This window comes from Myotis yumanensis, unplaced genomic scaffold (genome assembly GCF_028538775.1).
Source record: "Myotis yumanensis isolate MYYU_CA2020_CCGP unplaced genomic scaffold, mMyoYum1.0.hap1 SCAF_23, whole genome shotgun sequence".
In the NCBI taxonomy this organism is placed as follows: domain Eukaryota; kingdom Metazoa; phylum Chordata; class Mammalia; order Chiroptera; family Vespertilionidae; genus Myotis; species Myotis yumanensis.
Genome location: NW_027223774.1, coordinates 6,149,584 through 6,171,288, shown reverse-complemented (window position 1 = coordinate 6,171,288; position 21,705 = coordinate 6,149,584). Strand labels below are relative to the sequence as shown.

The 21,705-nt window shown below is 43.4% G+C and overlaps 1 protein-coding gene across 3 annotated transcripts; it reads right to left on the bottom strand.

The window, feature by feature from the left end:
• Positions 1-567: 567 nt before the first annotated feature.
• LOC138999506 (zinc finger protein 721-like) lies at positions 568-20,383 on the bottom strand. 3 transcript variants are annotated; one of them, XR_011469396.1, is made up of 4 exons: positions 20,153-20,383; positions 19,149-19,275; positions 4,755-8,716; positions 568-4,305 (listed from the first exon to the last, which is right to left on the bottom strand). XR_011469396.1 is itself a non-coding variant. In XM_070401638.1 (3 exons), the coding sequence occupies exons 1-3, from the start codon at positions 20,183-20,185 to the stop codon at positions 5,133-5,135; spliced, it is 3,744 nt and encodes a 1,247-aa protein (XP_070257739.1). In that variant the 5' UTR covers positions 20,186-20,383; the 3' UTR covers positions 568-5,132. The 3 variants fall into 3 exon arrangements, 1 of the variants encoding a protein (XP_070257739.1); XR_011469397.1 differs by having other exon boundaries at positions 568-3,953; XM_070401638.1 differs by having other exon boundaries at positions 568-8,716.
• Positions 20,384-21,705: the final 1,322 nt, after the last annotated feature.

Below are 21,705 nucleotides of genomic sequence, written 5' to 3'. Positions count from 1 at the left end.
TCAGTCTGAAGGCTGATGCTCTAGTCACTGAGCCAAACCAGCTAGGGCAATTAAAATATTTTTTTAATGAAAAAAATATTAAAACATATTATTTCAATACAAAAAAATGTTTATTTCCTAAAGTAAAAAAGGCACAAAATGAGTGAAATTCCAACATCCATCTTTGTTGTTCCACAGTCCTATTGTTAAAGAAAATTGCCAAAACTCATAGCATATTAGGTAGAACATATGACGTTTTAACAAAGATACAGACTCAGCAAATACATTTCTGAGAAAAGGCTCACCATAAATTCCTAGAAAAAGTACAAACAGTGAGGCTGCACAATAAACTTATCAAAAAAATGTTTAAATAAATTATGATTGATTGAACAAATTATTCTCTAGGACAGTGGTGAGCAACCTTTTGGTGAGTGTGTGCTAAAAGCACCAAAATCTCTGACTCAAAATTCTTCTACGTTCCAACCCTAATGTTTTGAGAACTTGTTACACCTACTTGATATCTCTTAAGGTGTACGTATGTGAAGAACCTTGAAGAAATACATTCATTTGAGCGACAAAAACACACTATATGATGAGAAGTAAATTTATTTTTTAATGTATACATGTACACTGATAGTCCGACAGAAAACTTAATGATTCCATTTGATATCATCAGTGGGGCTTTGCTGCTGTATCACTGATGACAGAGATTTTACATCAGGTTTATATTTCGTGACCTTCAGAGATATGCACGAGGTACTACTTTCATCTGTCAGGCTACTCCTATTACGAGACTTAACAAAATTCATCACTGAGAACAAAGATTCACAAGTATATGTGGATGAAAACATGGAGAGTAACACTATTGCAAAGTTTTTTAAACACAAAAATTTTTCTGGAATGGCATTCCAAGTCCTCAATAGTTTGTTTTCGACACTTCTCTCTGATACTCCTGACTCTAATCGCTTTTTTTCAATGTTTTCCAAGTCAACTCTAAGGTCAATGAATTTCTGTTTCCAAACTGAGCTACTCTGAAATTCAATCAACTGCATTTCAAACTCAGCCATTTCTATCCATGAAAACATTTGTAAGTTTAGTTCCTCCAGTTTTATGCTGTCTGGAAAACTCATGAATTTTGCTCTCTTCCAGTTCTCTGAATTTCGTAAATCTTGACAAGAACTGCTCAATAGTTGACTCCATGATGTTTAAAAACAGCTTTTGAAGGCTTTGACAGTCTGTTCTGTCATCTTTTGGGAGGTCTTTGATGTGCCTCTTGAGGTTTGGGAAAGATAATAAATCTCTCACCATCCACATCCCTCTCAAGGACTTCCAGTTTCATTTCAAAAGCCTTTATGTTAGCAAACATAACATCAAGTGTCTTGCCAGTTCCATGTAATTTAACATTTAAGTCATTCAACTGTTCATAAAAATTGTAAATGGAAGATTATAAGAGAGGGTTTCACGTGTCAGCAAAAGTTACTGGCGTGTCATGTTTGCCATGTGTGCCAAAGGTTGCCCACCCCTTCTCTAGCATGTGGAGAATGTGAATCCCTAATACATTGCTAAAAAATGTAAAAAACTACAATCAGTTAAATTTTATTTTCTATTTTTTAAAAAATATATTTTATTGATTTTTTACAGAGAGGGAGATAGAGAATTAGAAACATCGATGAGAGAGAAACATCGATCAGCTGCCTCCTGCACATCTCCCACTGGGGGATGTGCCCGCAACCCAAGTCCATGCCCTTGACCGGAATCGAACCCGGGACCTTTCAGTCTGCAGGCCGACGCTCTATCCACTGAGCCAAACCGGTTTTGGCTTATTTTCTGTTTTTAAAGAATAGTTTAATAACTTTTAGAGAGAGAAGGAAGAGGGAGAGAAACATTGATGGAAGAGTGCCATATTGGCCAGCCACCTCCTGCACACCCACTTCTGTGGATATAGCCACAGCACAGGCACATATCCCACTGACAATCAAATCCACAACCTTGTGCTGCATGAGAGGACGGACAAGTACTGACCCACACTGGCCCTGGTGGTATATTCCATTTAGATCACAATTTGCTAATCTCGGTAAATTTAAACATTCATCTACTCAAAAACCCAGATTATTCACTGAAGTTTTGACAAAGGTAATTAACACTTATACACATACCAGGAATTATACAGAAATGTTTGTAACATCTTTGTTAGAAATAACCAAGTATTTATTAAAATGGACAAATTGATGGTGATATATCAATGATAAGAATATCTATCACAGCCCTAACTGGTTTGGCTCAGTGGATACAGAGCCGGTCTGCTGAATGAAGGGTCCCAAGTTCATTTCCAGTCAAGGGCATAAACCTTGGTTACTGGCAAATCCCCAGTAGGGGGTGTGCAGGAGGCAACTGATCAATGTTTCTAACTCTCTACTCCTCTCCCTTCCTCTTTGTAAAATCAATAAAAAATATATTTTTAAAAAAGAATATCAGAAAAAAAGATGAGTTGCTAACATAACTTTAATGAATCTCCAAGTATTTATGAAACATAATTAAAGCAGAAAAATACTTAGAAAAATAAAGTTCTCTAAATCTTTGAAAACTATAAAATCTGTGAAGAACAGGGACAGGTTAAAATAGGTCATGAAGCAATTACACAGTGAAACATATGGTCAGCAATATGAATATAACTAGAGGCCCGGTGCACAAAAATTTGTGCACTCGGGGCGGGGGGGGGGATCTCTCAGCCTGGCCGGTACCCTCTTGCAGTCTGGGACCCCTGAGGTATTGTCCACCTGCTGGCTTAGGCATGCTCCCTGGGGGGACTGGGCCTAAGCGGGCAATCAGACATTACTCTGGCAGCCAGGGAGCCCTCAAGGGAAGTCAACTTACCAGCGGGGAGCAGGCCTAAGCTGCAGTTGGAAATCCTTAGCGCTGCTGAGGAGGCGGGAGAGGCTCCCACCACCACTGCTGTACTGGCAGCCGTCAGCCTGGCTTGTGGCTGAGGAGAGCTCCCACTGTGGGAGTGCAATGATCACCAGGGGGCAGCTCCAGCATTGCGCATCTGCCCCCTGGTGGTCAGTGTGTGTCATAGTGACATCATTCACAGTCGTTCTGCTGTTAGGGTCAATTTGCATATTACCCTTTTATTATATAAGCTAGACGCCTGGTGTATGTGGGGGCTGACTGGTTTGCCCTGAAGGGTGTCCCTGGCCAGCCTGGGTGAGGGGCTGATGGCTGTTTGCAGGCTGGCCAAGCCCCCCGAGCCACTCAAGCTCCCAGTGCAGGCTGGCTGGAAGCAGCTATATGAGGTTTATTTATCTGCTATAATTGAAACTTTGTTGCCTTGAGCGGAGCTGACAGCCGGCCAGGGCAGGCGGGAAGCTTGGCTTCCTCCAACACAGGGGCAACCAAGCCTCCTGCTTGCTCCAGCTCCATGGCTACCAGCCGCCATCTTGGTTGGGTTAATTTGCATATATTGCTCTGATTGGCTGGTGGACGTGGCCTGTGAGTGTAGCAAAGGCACGGCGAATTTGCATGTTTCTCTTTAATTACATAAGATGATGGTTTCAGTTTCACACACATGTCACGATTTCTGAAACACATGTAATTTAGTCATAGCTGTTAAAAATGGTTCAAGATAAAACAAATGTACGTTCACCTATTTTGGAAGAACAGGTTTGGCAACTATATATTCAATCCATATTCTCATGCCCTCTGGGTGAGAGTCTCAACTTAGTGACAGAAAATATAATCAACAATGAAGAACTTTCACCCAAACCCACAAAAGCCACATTCTTGAACTAAAGACAGCCGTTGTCTCCCATCTTTCTTTTGATGCCAGTGCACCAATGGCCCTGATGGGAACTTCTGAGAAGCTACAGGAGCAACAAAACATCTTGATTGTAATCAATGACAATGACTGCTTCACAGAAGATAAACAAGCCTGGAGTCCCTCAGATCTGTGTACACACAGCAATTGTAGTCTTTTCCTAAAAATAATGCCGGATGCATAGTTAGGTGAGGACCATTCCATCTAAAGGAGTGCAGTCTCATCCAACCACAATTAGCTCAGTGTTTCTGTAGTGAAAGGGTTCCCCCTGAATGCGATGGTCCTCAAACCAGTGACCATCACCCGTGATATTGTAGGCATTAGGGCTTATGTCCCTTTGCAAGACCTGGGTAAGAGATTCACTTCATACGTATTGGCATCACTTGCAAACAAGAAAAAAATTCATGTTTCCAGACACACTTGAGGTTGTCACAGCTACACTCTCTTTGGAGTGATCTCTATGTGTCAAAGCATCCATATTCACATGAGAAGTAGAGTGTCCACAGTGTTTCCTAGAAAAATATGGGCAGTAGTGTAAATTTGCCAAAAACTGCAGAACTAATTTCTGAACCATACTGTTGCCCCATGGGCAAAAATGTTTGAGACCCCTAAAAGTTTTTCACCTCTTCATGCTTGGGAAGCCCAGATCTCCTTATAAACTAACCTATCGAGTAAATAGAACACCCCAGATTAAAGAATTCTTAAGAAAAAGCCTTCATTATTTTACAATCCATAGAGACATGAGACTGGCAGTTCTTCCGTTGATGAATTAGGCACGCAATAAACTCATCATTAGCATCTAGGGAAAGTGTGTCCCTGAAAATGGCAGGCCCTCTGCAACATTATGTTTACGGCGGCCAACTGTAATGAGTCCTATTTGGCAACACAAGACAGGGAAAGAAGAAAGAACTAAGGACTCAGGTATTCCTCATTTCCGTCAACAAATTAGAGTCTGACTTACCTTCCCTGGGAACGGGAGGATGGTGACTGATGCCATCTGTAGGGACCTTATAGGTGGTTCAGCTGAATTACCTTCAGCAACAGAAATGTGCAGTGACACAGATCTGGCAGTACATCCTATATATTAGAGCGTGCAACATAATTACATAGTGTTCCAACATAAAAACACAGAAACACAACAGAAAAACACTTATGGGAACTTTACATACTGTAGGTGATTAAATGTATGATACAATTCAGAAAAATGAGGACTCACAAATTTTCTTGTACTATTGTTAAGTCCTAAGAAACTACATTTCCTACACATTTAAGAAATTTCTCCCATTTGTACTCTTATGCGGAGAGGGAATTTAGAAATTTGGCTGAGAGATACCTCACATTAATTGCACTCTTTATAGCTTTCTCCAGTGTGAACTCTCTGATGATACTGAAGACCACTGCTGCTTTTAAAAGAATTCCCACATACAGTGCATTTATAAGGCTTTTCTCCCGTATGAACTCTCTGATGTCGATGAAGTGAAGAGCTCTTGGTAAAAGATTTTCCACATTCACTGCATTGATATGCCTTTTCTCCTGTATGAACTCTCTGATGACAACGAAGATGAGTGCTCTTGGTAAAAGATTTCCCACATTCATTGCATTGGTAAGGCTTTTCTCCAGTGTGAACTCTCTGATGATATAGGAGACATTTTCTACTTTTAAAAGATTTTCCACAGTCACTGCATTTATAAGGCTTTTCTCCTGTATGAACTGTCTGATGGTAACGAAGGGCAGTGCTCCGGGTAAAAGATTTCCCACATTCACCGCATTGATAAGGCTTTTCTCCCGTATGAACTCTCTGATGAGAACGAAGATTAACGCTCTGGGTAAAAGATTTTCCACATTCACTGCATTGATAAGGCTTTTCTCCTGTATGAACTCGCTGATGAAAACGAAGAGTACCGCTCTTGGTAAAAGATTTCCCACATTCACCGCATTGATAAGGCTTTTCTCCCGTATGAACTCTCTGATGAAAACGAAGATTAACGCTCTGGGTAAAAGATTTTCCACATTCACTGCATTTATAAGGCTTTTCTCCTGTATGAACTCTCTGATGAAAACGAAGTTTACCGCTCTGGGTAAAAGATTTTCCACATTCACTGCATTGATAAGGCTTTTCTCCAGTATGAACACTCTGATGACGATGAAGGCCAGACTTAGTGGTAAAAGATTTCCCACACTCACTGCATTGATAAGGCTTTTCTCCAGTGTGAACTCTCTGATGATATAGGAGACTATTTCTATGCTTAAAAGGTTTTCCACATTCACTGCATTTATAAGGCTTTTCTCCTGTATGAACTCTCTGATGGAAACGAAGAGTACTGCTCTGGGCAAAAGATTTTCCACATTCACTGCATTTATAAGGCTTTTCTCCTGTGTGAACTCTCTGATGTCGATCACGGATGGTTTTAGTGGTAAAAGATTTATCACATTCACTGCATTGATATGGCTTTTCTCCTGTATGAACTCTCTGATGAAAACGAAGAGTACTGCTCTGGGCAAAAGATTTTCCACATTCACTGCATTTATAAGGCTTTTCTCCTGTATGAAGTACCTGATGGTAACGAAGGTAAGTGCTCTGGGAAAAAGATTTCCCACACACAAAACATTTATAAGGCTTTTCTCCCGTATGAACTCTCTGATGAATACGAAGGGTAGTGCTCTGGATAAAACATTTCCCACATTCACTACACTGATGAGGCTTTTCTCCTGCATGAACTACCTGATGTCGATCACGGGTGGTTTTAGCGGTAAAAGATTTCCCACACTCACTGCATTGATAAGGCTTTTCTCCAGTGTGAACTCTCTGATGATATAGGAGACTATTTCTACGCTTAAAAGGTTTTCCACATTCACTGCATTTATAAGGCTTTTCTCCTGTATGAACTCTCTGATGTCGATCACGGGTGGTTTTAGTGGTAAATGATTTTCCACATTCACTGCATTGATATGGCTTTTCTCCTGTATGAACTCTCTGATGAAAACGAAGAGTACCGCTCTGGGTAAAAGATTTTCCACATTCACTGCATTTATAAGGCTTTTCTGTATGAAGTACCTGATGGTAACGAAGGTAAGTGCTCCGGGAAAAAGATTTCCCACACACAAAACATTTATAAGGCTTTTCTCCCGTATGAACTCTCTGATGAATACGAAGGGTAGGGCTCCGGTTAAAAGATTTCCCACACTCACTGCATTGATAAGGCTTTTCTCCAGTGTGAACTCTCTGATGATATAGGAGACTATTTCTACCCATAAAATGTTTTCCACATTCACTGCATTTATAAGGCTTTTCTCCTGTATGAACTCTCTGATGTCGATCACGGGTGGTTTTAGTGGTAAATGATTTTCCACATTCACTGCATTGATATGGCTTTTCTCCTGTATGAACTCTCTGATGAAAACGAAGAGTACCGCTCTGGGTAAAAGATTTTCCACATTCACTGCATTTATAAGGCTTTTCTCCTGTATGAACTCTCTGATGTCGATCACGGATGCTTTTAGTGGTAAATGATTTTCCACATTCACTGCATAGATATGGCTTTTCTCCTGTATGAACTCGCTGATGTCGATCACGGATGGTTTTAGTGGTAAATGATTTTCCACATTCACTGCATAGATATGGCTTTTCTCCTGTATGAACTCGCTGATGAAAATGAAGATTACCGCTCTTGGTAAAAGATTTTCCACATTCACTGCATTTATAAGGCTTTTCTCCTGTATGAACTCTCTGATGATCATGAAGGGCAGTGCTCCGGGAAAAAGATTTCCCACACTCACTGCATTTAAAAGGCTTTTCTCCTGTATGAAGACTCTGATGGTAACGAAGGTGAGTGCTCCGGGAAAAAGATTTACCACACTCATCACATTTATAAGGCTTTTCTCCTGTATGAACTCTCTGATGAATACGAAGGGTAGGGCTCCGGGTAAAAGATTTCCCACATTCACTACAAATATAAGGCTTTTCTCCTGTATGAACCACCTGATGATCATGAAGACAAGTACTCCGTGTAAAAGATTTTCCACATTCAGTGCATTCATAAAGGTTTTCTCCTGTATGAAGTCTCAGCTGTCGATGAAGGTGGGTCTTAGTGGTAAAAGGTTTGCCACATTCACTGCATTGATAAGGTTTTTCTCCAGTGTGAACTCCCTGATGAAAACAAAGGGTAGTGCTCTGAGTAAAAGACTTCCTATATTCACTGCATTTACAAGGCTTTTCTCCCATATGAACTCTCTGATGTTGCTGAAGGATGTTCTTAGCGGTAAAAGATTTACCATATTCACTGCATTTGTAATGCTTTTCTACAGTGTGACCACTCTGTTGATAATGAAAGCCAGAAAATTTGGTAAAAAATTTTCCACATTCAGAGCACACACAACACCCACTTCCAAGATGGAAATCTTTTTCCTGAATAAACGTGTGGGTGCAACTAATGTCTTTCTTACATTCTTTTCTGCTGAAATAGTTTTTTCTACTTTGAAACGTCATCCCACGCATCAAAATAGCAGTTGGACTGTCCCCGGTCTGAGAAGCCTGTACGTAGAGATGTCCAGATTCAGTAAGGACACTCTGCCCAACCTCCCCACAGGTGAAATGATTCTGGGACACATTGAAATTGCAGCTGTTGGCAAGTGACATCCTTTCCGGAATTCTAATGTAAGTCTGCTCTCTCACATGCTGCTGGTGAAATGTTGCACACAAAGAAAATCTTTTTGCACACGCTCCACACCTCAACAGTATCTGTCTGTGTTGTGTTCCCTGCAGCTCCATCACGCAGAAAATATTTCCCAGGACTAGCCCACAACTCTCACAGGGGTGGCTCTTCTGGGAAGACAATGCTAACTTGGGATTCCTTGCCTGTGAAAATCTTCCAGAAACCTTTTGTTCAGTCAGGGCCTCCACATTCTCTTCTCCACAGCAGCAACCTGAACAAAAGTAAAGGTAGGTGAAGTGCATGTTGACCTGATAAAAACAGAATATCTTCAACACAGATGTTTATCTGTCATGGCTGAACACGATTTCTTTCTTTATTTTTTTTAAAAATATATTTTAATGATTTTTTACAGAGAGGAAGGGAGAGGGATAGAGAGTCAGAAACATGAGAGAGAAACATCGACCAGCCGCTTCCTGCACACACCCCCACTGGGGATGTGCCTGCAACCAAGGTACATGCCCTTGACCGGAATCGATCCTGGGACGTTTCAGTCCATAGGCCAATGCTCTATCCACTGAGCCAAACCGGTTAGGGCCTAGATATGATTTCATACAATGATTTTCAAGACGACTGCATCAGACTCTCAGGAAATGGCTGCTATATATATAACATGACTCAAAAGGTCACTGAATGAAGAAAATCTTACCAAGGGAGGACCTAAAAGCATAGGCTGGCAGAAAAAGAAGAGAGGTAGCGGTCTGCCCATTATTACTCCACAAATGGCTTCCTTTCAGCCCTTTCATGCTGGCAATGCGAGTCTGTGTAGAATAATTCCAATGTGTTCAAAACCATAAATGATCAATCATATTAGAGCATGTGGTGTTCAGCGTCAATGTAATAATTCATATGTACTGTAAGGCCTGCAGGCATGGAACAATATTGGAGTGCAGTAAAGCGAGATGTTTGAAAGAGGTAGAGGTGGAAAGTTTAGAGAGGTTAAGGGTATCCACAGGCTGGGAATCCCAATAGAATGATCACTATTAAAACTGAAAGGTGCCGAACCGGTTTGGCTCAGTGGATAGAGCATTGGCCTGCTGACTGAAGGGTGCCAGGTTCAATTCCGGTCAAGGGCATGTGCCCTGGTTGCAGGCACATCCCCAGTAGGGGGCGTGCAGGAGGCAGCTGATCAATATCTCTCATCGATGTTTCTAACTCTCTATCCCTCTCCCTTCTTCTCTGTAAAAAATCAATAAAATATATATTAAAAAATAAAAAATAAAAACCTGAAAAGTGTCAACATTAAGCAAGAAGTAGAACTGTGTGAGGAGTGGGCAATGGTAACAAAACATTGTTGAACAAAATGGGTTCCTAGTTATGAATGTAACAAAGCCCAGGCATGAAAACTGCCCCCACAGTCCTTCACCAAGGCAAGACTGCCTCTGGGTCTAGCCTGTCACTGATAAAGTCATGTTTCTCCTGTGATATACAAAGGATTCTGCCTCTTAAATCCCAGTTGAGCCACTGCATGGGATAAATGATGCAATTTTAGAAGAAAAACTAAAAAGATGGATTGTCAGCAATGTGGTAGAACAACAAAGGACAAATGAAATCACGGGCAAAAGGCCTAGGAGACTGACATCAGCAAGATGGCAGAATCAGAGATAGAGAAACTTTCCCCATTCAAGAGTTAAGTAGACAGCTACTCATGAGAAAAACATCCCACAGGAAATGGTAATAAGAGTATCATGAAGATACACAGCAATACAGAATACCAAATAAGGAAAACTGTACAGAAAGGATGACAGGAAACTGAGTGAGCAATCACATTTGAAGATACCTAAGGTCAACAATCTACACTAATAAAAGAGAAACATGGTAATTAGTGTACGACCGCTACCCTTCCCATTGGCTATTCAGCATATCCTTATGCAAATTAACTGTCAGCCAAGATGGCGGCCAGCAGCCATGCACTGAAGCGAGCAGGGAGGCTTCCTTGCTCCAGTGACTGCGGACTCCAACGTTCCCCGCCTAACTTGCCGACCTCTCAGCTACAACTCTAAGCAACTATGTACTATGTTGCAAATATAGAAGCTAAACAAAACCCCAGAAACCGGCTTTCAGTCAGCCCCGGACCGCAACATTGTATCGATGTTTTCAGCAGCAAGGCCTCAGAGCTAAAGCTGCCCCAGAATAAAAAAAAAAAAAAAAAGAAAGAAAACAAGGAGCAGTTGGGAGCTTCAGTCACGCGCCAGCGGGAAAACAGCCCTCAGCCCCTCACCCAGACTGGCCAGGCACCCCAGTGGGGACCCCCACCCTGATCCAGGACACCCTTCAGGGCAAACCAGCCAGCCCCCACCCATGCACCAGGCCTCTATTCTATATAGTAAAAGGGTAATATGCCTCCCGGCACCGGGATCAGCATGACAGGGGGCAGTGTCCAAACCCCCTGATCGCCCTGTGGCTCTGTGTGTGACAGGGGGCGGGGCCACAACCTCCCTATCCACCCTGCTCTGTTCGTGACAGGGGAAGGCGCCCCAATCCCCTGATCAGCCCTGCTCTGTGCCTGATAGGGGGGAGCTCCCCAATCCCCTGATCGCCCTGCGGCCCTGTGTGTGACAGGGTGCAGCGCCCTAACCCCCTGATCGGCCCTGCTCTGTGTGTGACAGGGTAGAGCCATAACCTCTCCATCGGCCCTGCCCTGAGTGTGACAGTGGCGGCGCCCTAACCCCCTGATTGGCCCTGCTCTGTGGGTGATAGAGGGTGGTGCCCCAACCCCCCTCCACGGGCCTTGCTCTGTGTGTGACAGGGTAGAGCCATAACCTCCCATTGGCCCTGCCCTGAGTGCAACAGGGGGTGGTGCCCCAACCCCCCTGATGGGCCCTGCTCTGTGAGTGACAGGGGGCAGCGCAACAACCCCCTGATCCGCCCTGCTCTGTGTGTGACAGGGGGCGGTGCCCAAACTTCCCTATCGGCCCTACTCTGTGAGTGACAGGCGGGAGCTCTTCAACCCCCTGATCGGCCCTGCTCTGTGTGTGACAGGATAAGGAGCCCCAACCCCCCTGATGGACCATGCTCTGTGAGTGACAGGGAGCAGCGCAACAACCCCCTGATCGGCCCTGCTCTGTGAGTGACAGGGGGCAGTGCCCCAAACCCCTGATCAGCACTACTCTGTGTGTGACAGGGGGTGGCGCCGCAACCTCCCCATCGACCCTGCCTTGAGTGTGACAGGGGGCGGTGTCCCAACCCCCCAATCGGCCCTACCCTGAGCGTAACTGAGGGGGGCATCGCAACCTCCTGATCTGCCCTGCTCGGTGCATGACGGGGCGACGCCCCAACTCCCCAATCAGTCCTGCTCTGACCCTGACCAGGGGCTGCACCTAGGGATTGGACGTGCCCTCTGCCACCCGGGAGAAGGCCTAAGCCAGCAGGTCGTTATCTCTCGAGGGGTCCCAGACTGCGAGAGGGCACAGGCCGGTATGGGGGACCCCCTCCCCCGAGTGCACAAATTTTTGTGCACCAGGCCTCTAGTAAAAGTTAATAATAATTAACTAACTAACTGACTAAGTAAGTAAATAAATACAGCAAGGGTCACCCCTAGCTGGCTTACTCAGTGGATAGAGTGTAAGCCTGGGGACTGAAACGTCCTAGGTTCCATTCCAGTCAAGGGCACAGATCCAATTTGTTGTGGGTTCAGTCCCAGTAAGGGGGCATGCAGGAGGCAGCTGACCGGTGATACTCTCTTAACATTAATGTTTCTCTCTCTATCTCTCTTTCTCTGTCTCCCTTCCTCTGAGAAATCTATAAAAATGTATTAAAACAAAAGGGTTAACCCTAGCTGGTTTCGCTCAGTGGACACAGCATCAGCTTTTAGACTGAAGGGTCCCAGGTTCCATTCTGGGAAAGGGCATATGACAAGGTTGGGGGCTCAGTCCCTGCTGGTGGGCGTGCAGGAGGCCGTCAATCAATGATTCTCTCTCAACATTGATGTTTCTATCTCCCGCTCCCTCTCTCTCCCTTCTGAAATCAATGAGAATATATTTAAATAAATAAATAAAAATAAAGGGTTAGCGTTACCACTATCAGCCACTGTGCTTCTATTCTCATTGATCCTAGTGGCCTGTTCTCTAAAAGCCTGGACGTTTAAAAACAAAAAACAAAAAACACAGAATGCCCTGGCCAATGTGGCTCAGTTGATTGGAGCATTCTCTAGTGTATGGAAGGCTGAGGGTTCGATTCTCAGTTAGGGCACATTTCAGAATGAGGCTTACATATCCGGTTTACATGTGTGCAGAAGGGAGCTGATTAATATTTCTTCCCCACCTCTCTCTCTCCCTCTCTCTTTCTCCATTTCTCGTCCTCTCTATATAAAAGGAATCTAATTATATAAACAGCTAGGGGTTCTGATGGCCTAAACGACCAAACTGACAACTGAATGCCGGAACTCAATCCTGAAGTAAGTGCTGGGTCGATGACCCAGCACTGACTGCCGAGGCTGGTGGTCCTGGAGGGCCAGTCAGGAGTCACAGGTGGGAGTCAGTCCCAGGTCATGTAAGTGGAAACCAAAAGATATCGAAACAAGGAAGACCTATCCCTCCAACTGGGGAGATATTGGCAGAAGAATAGTAGGGACCCAGAACTCCCACCATCTCATAACAGAATGATTACCCATCTCCCTCCCCCTTCACCCCTCCGCCAACACACACACCTACAAACCTTGGGCCAAGTGGGGAACCTCGACTTCTACTCTCTTCTTGAAATAATGAGATGGCATTTCACCCTGACATTACCAGAGCAATAACAAAGCAAGTCAGATAAAATGGGCTTGACAAGATCCAGAGTTTCATAATGCTCAAAATTTCTAAGTTTCAATTATGAAATTATTCATACAAAGAAGCAGAAAGATGTAAAACTGAATAAAAGAGATAATAGAAACTAACACTATTAGTGATGATAGAGATATTTGATAATAAGTTTAACGCAGCCATCAAAACAATCTTTACATGAGTGATTTTGAACATCATTAAATGGGAAAAAAAGCAAGTTATGACAAGTAAATAGAAAGTCTCAGCAAAGAAAATGAAGCTATAAAGAAAAACCAGATGAAAACTATAGTACAGAAGACTATTATAACTGAAATAAATAACTCAGTGAATAGGCTCAAAACAGAATGGATGGAACAGAGGAAACACTCAGGGAACTAGAAAATTTAACAATAAAAATATCCCATGAGAATAGAGAGAAAATGGGCTTGAAAACAGCAACAGAAAAAGATCAGAACCACAGGAACCAGTGGAGTCATAACAACAACAACAACAACAACAAATCACTACAAAATAAAACTGTAACATTTGCTGTCCAGGAACAAATGAAAGAAGATGCAGCTGAAAGAGTACTTGAAGAAATAATGGCTGAAAACGCTTCCAATTGGTCCAAAGACAGAAATCCTCAATTTTAAGAAGGTCAGCAAATACAAAATGAGATAAACCCAAAGATAGCAACACCCACATCATAGTTAAATTTATGAAAAATAAAAACAAAGAAAAAAATCTTAAAAGTTCTGAATGACAAATAGCACTTCATCTATAAGGAAAAAGTAATTCTCATGACAACAGGTTTTCCATTAGACACCATAATGTCTAAAAAGAACGGAACTGTCAACAGAGTCCTATTTCCAGAGAAAATATCCTTCAGCAATATGGGGAAAATCAAGGCTCCTCAGAAAAGAGAACACAAATGTAAACAAGAATTGATAAAGGATAATATCAAAATCTCAAAAAATATATGAAATATATTCAATATCATCTAACCAGGTAAACTCAAATTTATTCCTCCATGACTTACTTACCAGGATAGCTAAAATTAAATAGGTTTATGATACTAATTACTGGGAAGTATCTGCAGGATCTGGAACTCTCATTCACTGCTCTTTGTTGTATCACTTGGAAAAAAGGATGTGCAAAACTGTGCCTACTAAAATTAAACATATGCCTACATCATGAGTTGTTAAATTTACTGCTCTTATTATATCCAAAAGACATGAGCATATAGATCCTCAAAATCATATGTGAAAGGATGTTTGGCATAGCTTTATTCATAATATTTTCAAATTAGAAATAACTTACAAATCTGCCTACAGGAAAATGGAAGAATGGTAGTAAATATCAATAGTAGAATACTACACAGCGATAAAAGAATAGTAAAATCATGCTAGGAAGAATAATAGGGGTTAATTTCATAGATATTATGTGGAGCAAAAGAAATGAGACACAAATAAGAATACATCATATAAAACCACTGATATGAATTTCATGAGCTGATGGTACTATCAATGATTATAAAGGTCAGAAAATTAAGAAATTCTGAGGGTCGTCGTCGGAAAGGGGGATGAAAGAAACTTCTAAAATCTTGAAAAAGATTCTACATCTTATATTGGGTGTTACATATGTAAACAGGTTTGATCTCTACATTTATGTTTCATGCATAGGTGGAGTTAAATGTAAGTGTTTTCTAGCACTGAAAGTTACTTCTTATTTGAGCTTGGGTTCCTCAATTTTCAGAGTCCATGCTAATCTCCATTATGTCATATTACACTCTGAAGATAAACAGTGCCATCAAGATGTAATTCTTCCCTGACTGGTTGGCTCAGTGGATGGAGCATCGGCCTGTGGACTGCGGCGGCCCGGGTTTGATTCCGGTCAAGGGCATGTACCTTGGTTGCGGGCACTTCCCCAGTGGGGGATGTACGGGAGGCGGCTGATCGATGTTTCTCTCTCATGGATGTTTCTAACTCTCTATCCCTTCCTCTCTGTGGAAAATCAATAAAAAAAATTTTTTTTAAAAAGATTCAATTCTACCACTCAGTAACTCTGAAAAATGAAAGAGGATTTATCCTGATTAAGAACTCTGAAGAAATCATACTAACAATACAACATAATTCACCAAATGTTCTGCATCAAATATCACCTCAAATGGAGTACCATTTATGATTCCATAATTGGAATTTATGAGGAAGTAAAACAGAAGGTCTTTTGTTATTCTCATAGTTTCCGGACTCAGTAGTAATACTGATAAACTATTGAAAAAGTTGGTGTTTCCTTTTTCTACAAATATTTGAATTGTTTCGGTAATTCCAAAAGACTGTATATTTTTAGCCTAAACACACTTTAATATCTTTTTATTGTTGATTTTAGAGAGGAAGGGAGAGGGAGAAAAAGATAGAAACATCAACGATGCGAGAGAGTCACTGATCGGCTTCCTCCATTGGAAAATACCCCACACTGGGGATCTAGCCTGCAACTCGGGCATGTGCCCTGACCAGGAATCCAACTGTGACTTCTTGGTTCATAGGTTGATGCTCAACCACTGAGAAACACCAGCCAGGCAGCCTAAACATACTTTAAAAAGTGACTGTCATATATTGGGAAATGAGATATTAAAGTAATATGTAATCTATACTAATAAAAGAGTAATAGCCTAATTAGACCAGGAGACTGGCCATCTTCAGGTCAAAGGCCACAGTGGTGGGGGTCGAGGAAGAGATGGTTAGGGGTGATCCGAATGGCAGGCCAGGGCAGTTGGGGGCCATGAGGCCAGCAGGGGAGGTCAGTTGGGGGCCATCAGGCTGGCAAGGGAGCACTTAAGCAGCAGTCAAGATGGTAAGCAGACAAGCAGTTAGGAGCCAGTGGTCCCGGATTGCGAGAGGGATGTCCGACTGGGCCTAAACCGGCAGTCGGATATCCCCAAGAGGTCCGGACTGGAGATTAGAGAGGGTGCTAGCCGGACCGAGGACACCGTCCCTGCCCCCTCTCTCCCCCAAATTTCATGCAACTGGCCTCTAGAAATAATAAATAAAAAATAAATAAGAATTTCAGGGTAGCCAAAAACAGAAGTGATCTGGAGACAAAGTAAATAACAAAACAACCTACCAAAGCTTCTGTATATCATTCAGAAAATGGAACTCTAAGGAGAAATTCTATAGAGATAAATGCCTACATTGTCATAAAAGATCTCAAAGAACCTAACATAGCACCTCAGGAAAGTAGAAACACAATAGGAAAGTAAACCCAAAGGTCTCAAAGGAAAAATACCATAAATATTAGAACCAACATAAACAAAAGGGATTTAAGACAAAAGAAAGGAATACCTAAAAGGTATATTTTAAAAATATATAAAAATGTGCAAGCGTTTAGCTACACTAAAGCAAAAACAACCAACCAAAACCAACCAAAAACCAAGCCTCAAATAAGTTAAAAAATACATGCAAGAGCCCTAACTGGTGGCTTGGCTCAGTTGATAGAGTGTCGGCCTGGGGACTAAACAGTCCCAGATTTGATTCCAGTCAAGGGCACGTACCTTGGTTGTGGGCACATCCCCAGTAGGGGATGTGCAGGAGGCAGCTGATTGATTTTTCTCTCTCATCAACGTTTCTAACTTTCTATCCCTCCTCCTTCCTCTCTGTAAAAAATCAATAAGATATATAGTTTTAAAAAAGACATGAAAGCCCTAACCGGTTTGGCTCAGTGGATAGAGCATCAGCCTGCGGACTCAAGAGTCCCAGGTTCAATTCCAGTCAAGGGCATGTACCTTGCTGTGGGCACATCCCCAGTAGGGGGTGTGCAGGAGGCAGCTGATTGATGTTTCTCTCTCATCCATGTTTCTAACTCTCTATCCCCCTCCCTTCCTCTCTGTAAAAAATCAATAAAATATATTAAAATAAAAAGACATGAAATATAAGACATTACACCGGTCACTATGAGTCACAATGCATCATTAGAGATGTTGATGTTACCACATGACATCACGCTCCATAGAGAAATTTGTCAAAAATCTCACTATGAGTTTCTGAAATTAATAAACAAATTCAGAATCCTGTCCAGGTAGCTCAGTTGTTGACTGTGTGGTCCTGATGCACCAAGGTTGTGGATTTGGTCCCCTATTAGGTCACATGTAGGGGACAACCAATGAATGCACAGATGGGTAGAACAGCTGATCTGTGTTTCCCTCCCTTTCTCTGTCTCCTTACTGTCTCTAAAATCAATAAGTAAATGCTGCCTGATATGTCTCACTGATTGAGCATTGACTCATGAACTAGACGATCACAATTCGATTCTTTGTTAGGACACCTGCACTGGTTGCCAGCTCAATCAACAGTGGGGGGTCGTGCAGGAGGCAGATGATCAATGACTCTCTCCCTCTCATCACTGTTGCTTTTATCTCTCTCTCCTCTTCCTCAAGGAAATAATAAATACATATATTTAGATAAATAAATAAATAAATAAATAAATACAAGAATAAATAAATACCCCTAGCCACTGTGCTTCACTGATGAGACTGCTAGCTTGTGCACTGGAGGGCTAGGGTTCGATTCCCAGTCAAATACAGGTACCTGGGTTGCAGGTCCGCTCCCCTTTCTCAGTAGGGGCTCATATGGGAGGCAGACAATTGATATTTCTCTCTTTCTCTCTCTATTTCTCTCTCTCTCTCTGTCTCCCACTCTCTCTGTAAAAAAACAATCAATGAAAAAAATATCATCTCTATTTTGGTGAAGCTAATACAAGAATAAAGAATTAAATTCAGCCCTGACCTGTTTAGCTCAGTGGATAGAGCCTCGGCCTGCGGACTCAAGGGCCCCAGATTCGATTCCGGTCGGGGGCATGTACATTGGTTGCGGGCACATCCCCAGTGGGGTGTGTGCAGGAGGCAGCTGATCGATGTTTCTCTCTCATCAGTGTTTCTGGCTCTCTATCTCTCTCCCTTCCTCTCTGTAAAAAATCAATAAAATATATTTTAAAAAAATTTCTAGGTTTCAATTATCAAATTATTCATACAAAGAAGCAGAAAGATCTAAAACGGAAAAACAATATTTAACTGCTAAGCACTAGTAACAAGCATCTGAGCTTGCCAGAAACATAGTGGCAGTAGACCTGCTGAACGCAGGGTTGCGAAGAACATGGAATTTCTCACCCTAACCAGTTCGGCTCAGTGGATAGAGCCTCAGCCTACGGACTCAAGGGTCCCAGGTTCGATTCCCGTCAAGGGCATGTACCTTGGTTGCAGGCACATCCCCAGTAGGGAGGGTGCAGGAGGCAGCTGATTGATGTTTCTCTCTCATCGATGTTTCTAACTCTCTATCCCTCTCCCTTCCTCTCTGTAAAAAAATCAATAAAATATACTAAAATAAAAAACAAACAAACAAAAAGCATGGACTTTCTGGAAAAACAGGTGTGGGGGAGCAATATATGCAAAGCACAATTAAGCACATACAAAAATATGTGTTCCTGTATGTTGTAAGCAATTAATATATAAAATATACAAGGTATTCCAAATATTCTTTAACGAAAAAAAATATAGTTAACAAACTGGATAAGCATGTAATACAACTTTTCAAAATATATTTACACATGACCAATAGGAATACAGAAAATGTTTTCCTCACTAATCAAGGTGGAATTCCTTAGCTGCCAACAACACTACCAACCACAAGTCCTTCCCTGTGAATTTAGTGCAGCGGGGAGTATTGGGACTTCAGGAATAGAAGGGAGCAGCAGAAACAGACCAACCCTTCCCAGGACAGCAACTACCCAGGAAACTGGAAAATCAAGCAGTACCACAGTCTACCTGGGAGGACAGAGCACACCCTGGGGGATGGGGCCTGGGAAATGGCAAAGCCAAGTCCAGGTCAATGGTGATAGTGAGGGTCTTACCCAGCGAGGATATTAGTTCAAAGTTCTCCAGCATCACATTCAGGTACAGCTGTCTCTGACCCTCATCTAAGAGGCTCCATTCCTTCCTGGAGAAGTACAGGGCAATGTCCTCAAAGGTCACGCCAACCTGTCAGAATTAAGACAATTGAAACCAGAGCTGCCTTTCTGAGAACCAGTAATTCTACTCCTTACACACCTTCCCCCCCTCAACCTCCTCCAGGGCACCCAGTTAGTGTGGACACCAGGCCCTAATGCCAGTGCAGGCTGCTCTCTCATCACAGTCCCATTACTCACTGCAATGAATGGCCCTCAGCAGAGCAGCTGGGTTGGGTGGGAAGGATTGGGGGTGGGGAGGGGAGAGGGCAATGCCATTTAAGGTCTGGCCAAGTCTGCAGGGCCCCAGCCTTCCTGCCAGCAACACCACTGCAGTCTCCTAGATCCTGCCTCCAAGACAAAGCCAAGCGTCGGTTTATGCTTCACCTTTAGGTCCCCACAGCAGGTCCCGGGACCATCAGCTCACACTTCCTCCAGATGTGCTCACCACTGGGTATGTTTACCCCTTCCCATGTTCAGACCCCAGGTTCACTCCCTCAGCTCTGCCCCTTCCTGCTCCAATGCCACTGGGTCTCGCTGGCCTCACCCATGAACTTGGCATATGGCGTGTAGAGAGCTTGTAGTCCAGCCGGATCCAGGACCACCCCAGGCCCCTGATGGACCCACAGCCGGGAAAGCCCCGAATGAGGCTGTGCCGTCCTCCCTGCAGCCTCTGCTCTTTCAGTCAATACTCACAGCCACATCCTCAGGGACCTTCAGATGCAAGTCACCCCCGTCCTCTCTGCCCTGCACCTGCTGTGTCCTCAGAGGCCACAACACTCCTCTCTCCCCTCCGCCTTCCTCACGGTCCTCCACGCGGGACTGAGCTGCAGGACGGGACAGGCGCCTGCACCCGGGCTGTCCTGTCGGTATAAGCAGCGATGAGGGGAGGACCCGGGGGACATACTCACCTCAGCCCGTCTCCTCAGCACCGGCGCCTCCATTGCACTCGGTGGGAGGAGCGGGGCGGGAGCAGAAGCCGCTGCAGGAATGGCGGTCCCTGTCCCGGCCTTGGGCGGGTCTGGTGGCGACTCCGAGCTTCAATCCCACGTGTGCGCTGTGAGCACCACTGGAGGCTCCGACCATGGGCTGTGAGGCGGGGACGACCACTCTCCAGCCTTCTCCAGGGGACTCTGCAATCAAGTACCGCCGACCACTTGAGACAAAATGGAGAAAAAACTACCGGTCCCGTACACCAGAACTTGAAAAACGGAAACGCCTTTTCTGAGCTTCCATTGGCTCAGCTGGGTGCCATTCGACCCCTGGCCTTCTGGGTAATGTAGTTCCTACGCTCCCTGGCCAGGACCCTGTATTTCCTCAGCGGACTACAGTACTGGTTTTGAGGGCAAATAGTCCAAGAACACACCGGGTATACTCAGGGCCCGCCAGCGCATTCAGGGAAGGGGATTTCTAGAACAGGTTTGTTTCTGTGGGACCTGCCTGGCTTCCTTTACTTGCTGGTTTTGCATATCTTTCTTCAGAATCTGCTCTTTTCTGAATGACAGGCAATGTGTGTTCTTTCAGGGCATTAGGCTTCTGTCCCCTTCAGGCTTAATGTAGCTTGCAGAGGTTGCTTAAGTGTCTAAAGCACCTATCCTCCCTCCATTGTACGAAGTTCATGTCTCAAAACAGACATCACTATTTAAGAGCATCTGCTTCGGGGGCCAAAATGTCAGCTCTGCCAGGACTGCAGTGTGGATAACATGGCCAAGACACATTTGAAAAAATGCTCAAAGTCACTGATTATCAGAGAGATGCAAATTAAAGCAACAATTAGATACCACCTCACAACTGTCAGAAAGACTACCATCAACAAAGGACAAGTGCTGGCGAGGATATGGAAAAAAGGGAACCCTAGTACACTGCTGATAGGAATGCAGACTGGTGCACACATTATGGAAAACATAGGGCGTTTCATTAAAAAATTAAATATGGAACTGTCATTTGACCCAGTTCTAAGAATATATCCTAATAAACTTGAAACAACAATCAGAATACTATGCAGTGGTAAAAAGTAAGAATCTCTTACCCTTTCAGACAGCATGCAGGGACCTGGAGAGCCTCGTGCTAACTAAAATAAAAGAGTCAGAGAAAGAAAAGCATCACTTAATCTCACACATAGATGGAACCTAAATAACAAAATTTACTGAAGAATGGAGTGGTTCCAGAGACATGGAGGCTTGCTACAGAGTGCAAAGTCTCAGATGGAAGGCAAGGGAGGGTTATATAAAAAAGAGAGAGAGAGAGAGAGAGAGAGAGAGAGAGAGAATAAACACCCCAGGGTGAGGATTAAAGAAACACTCACACACACACACACCAAACAAAGCCACCTGAGCCTTGAGCATTTTCTTCTGTTCCCTGGAAGCAAGGAGAAAGCTCGCTTGCTGTGTTCTGGGTTGCCTCTAAATTTGTATTTATAAATGTGTCTTCATTCATCTCTGTCTTGGGAAATGCTGATACCCCT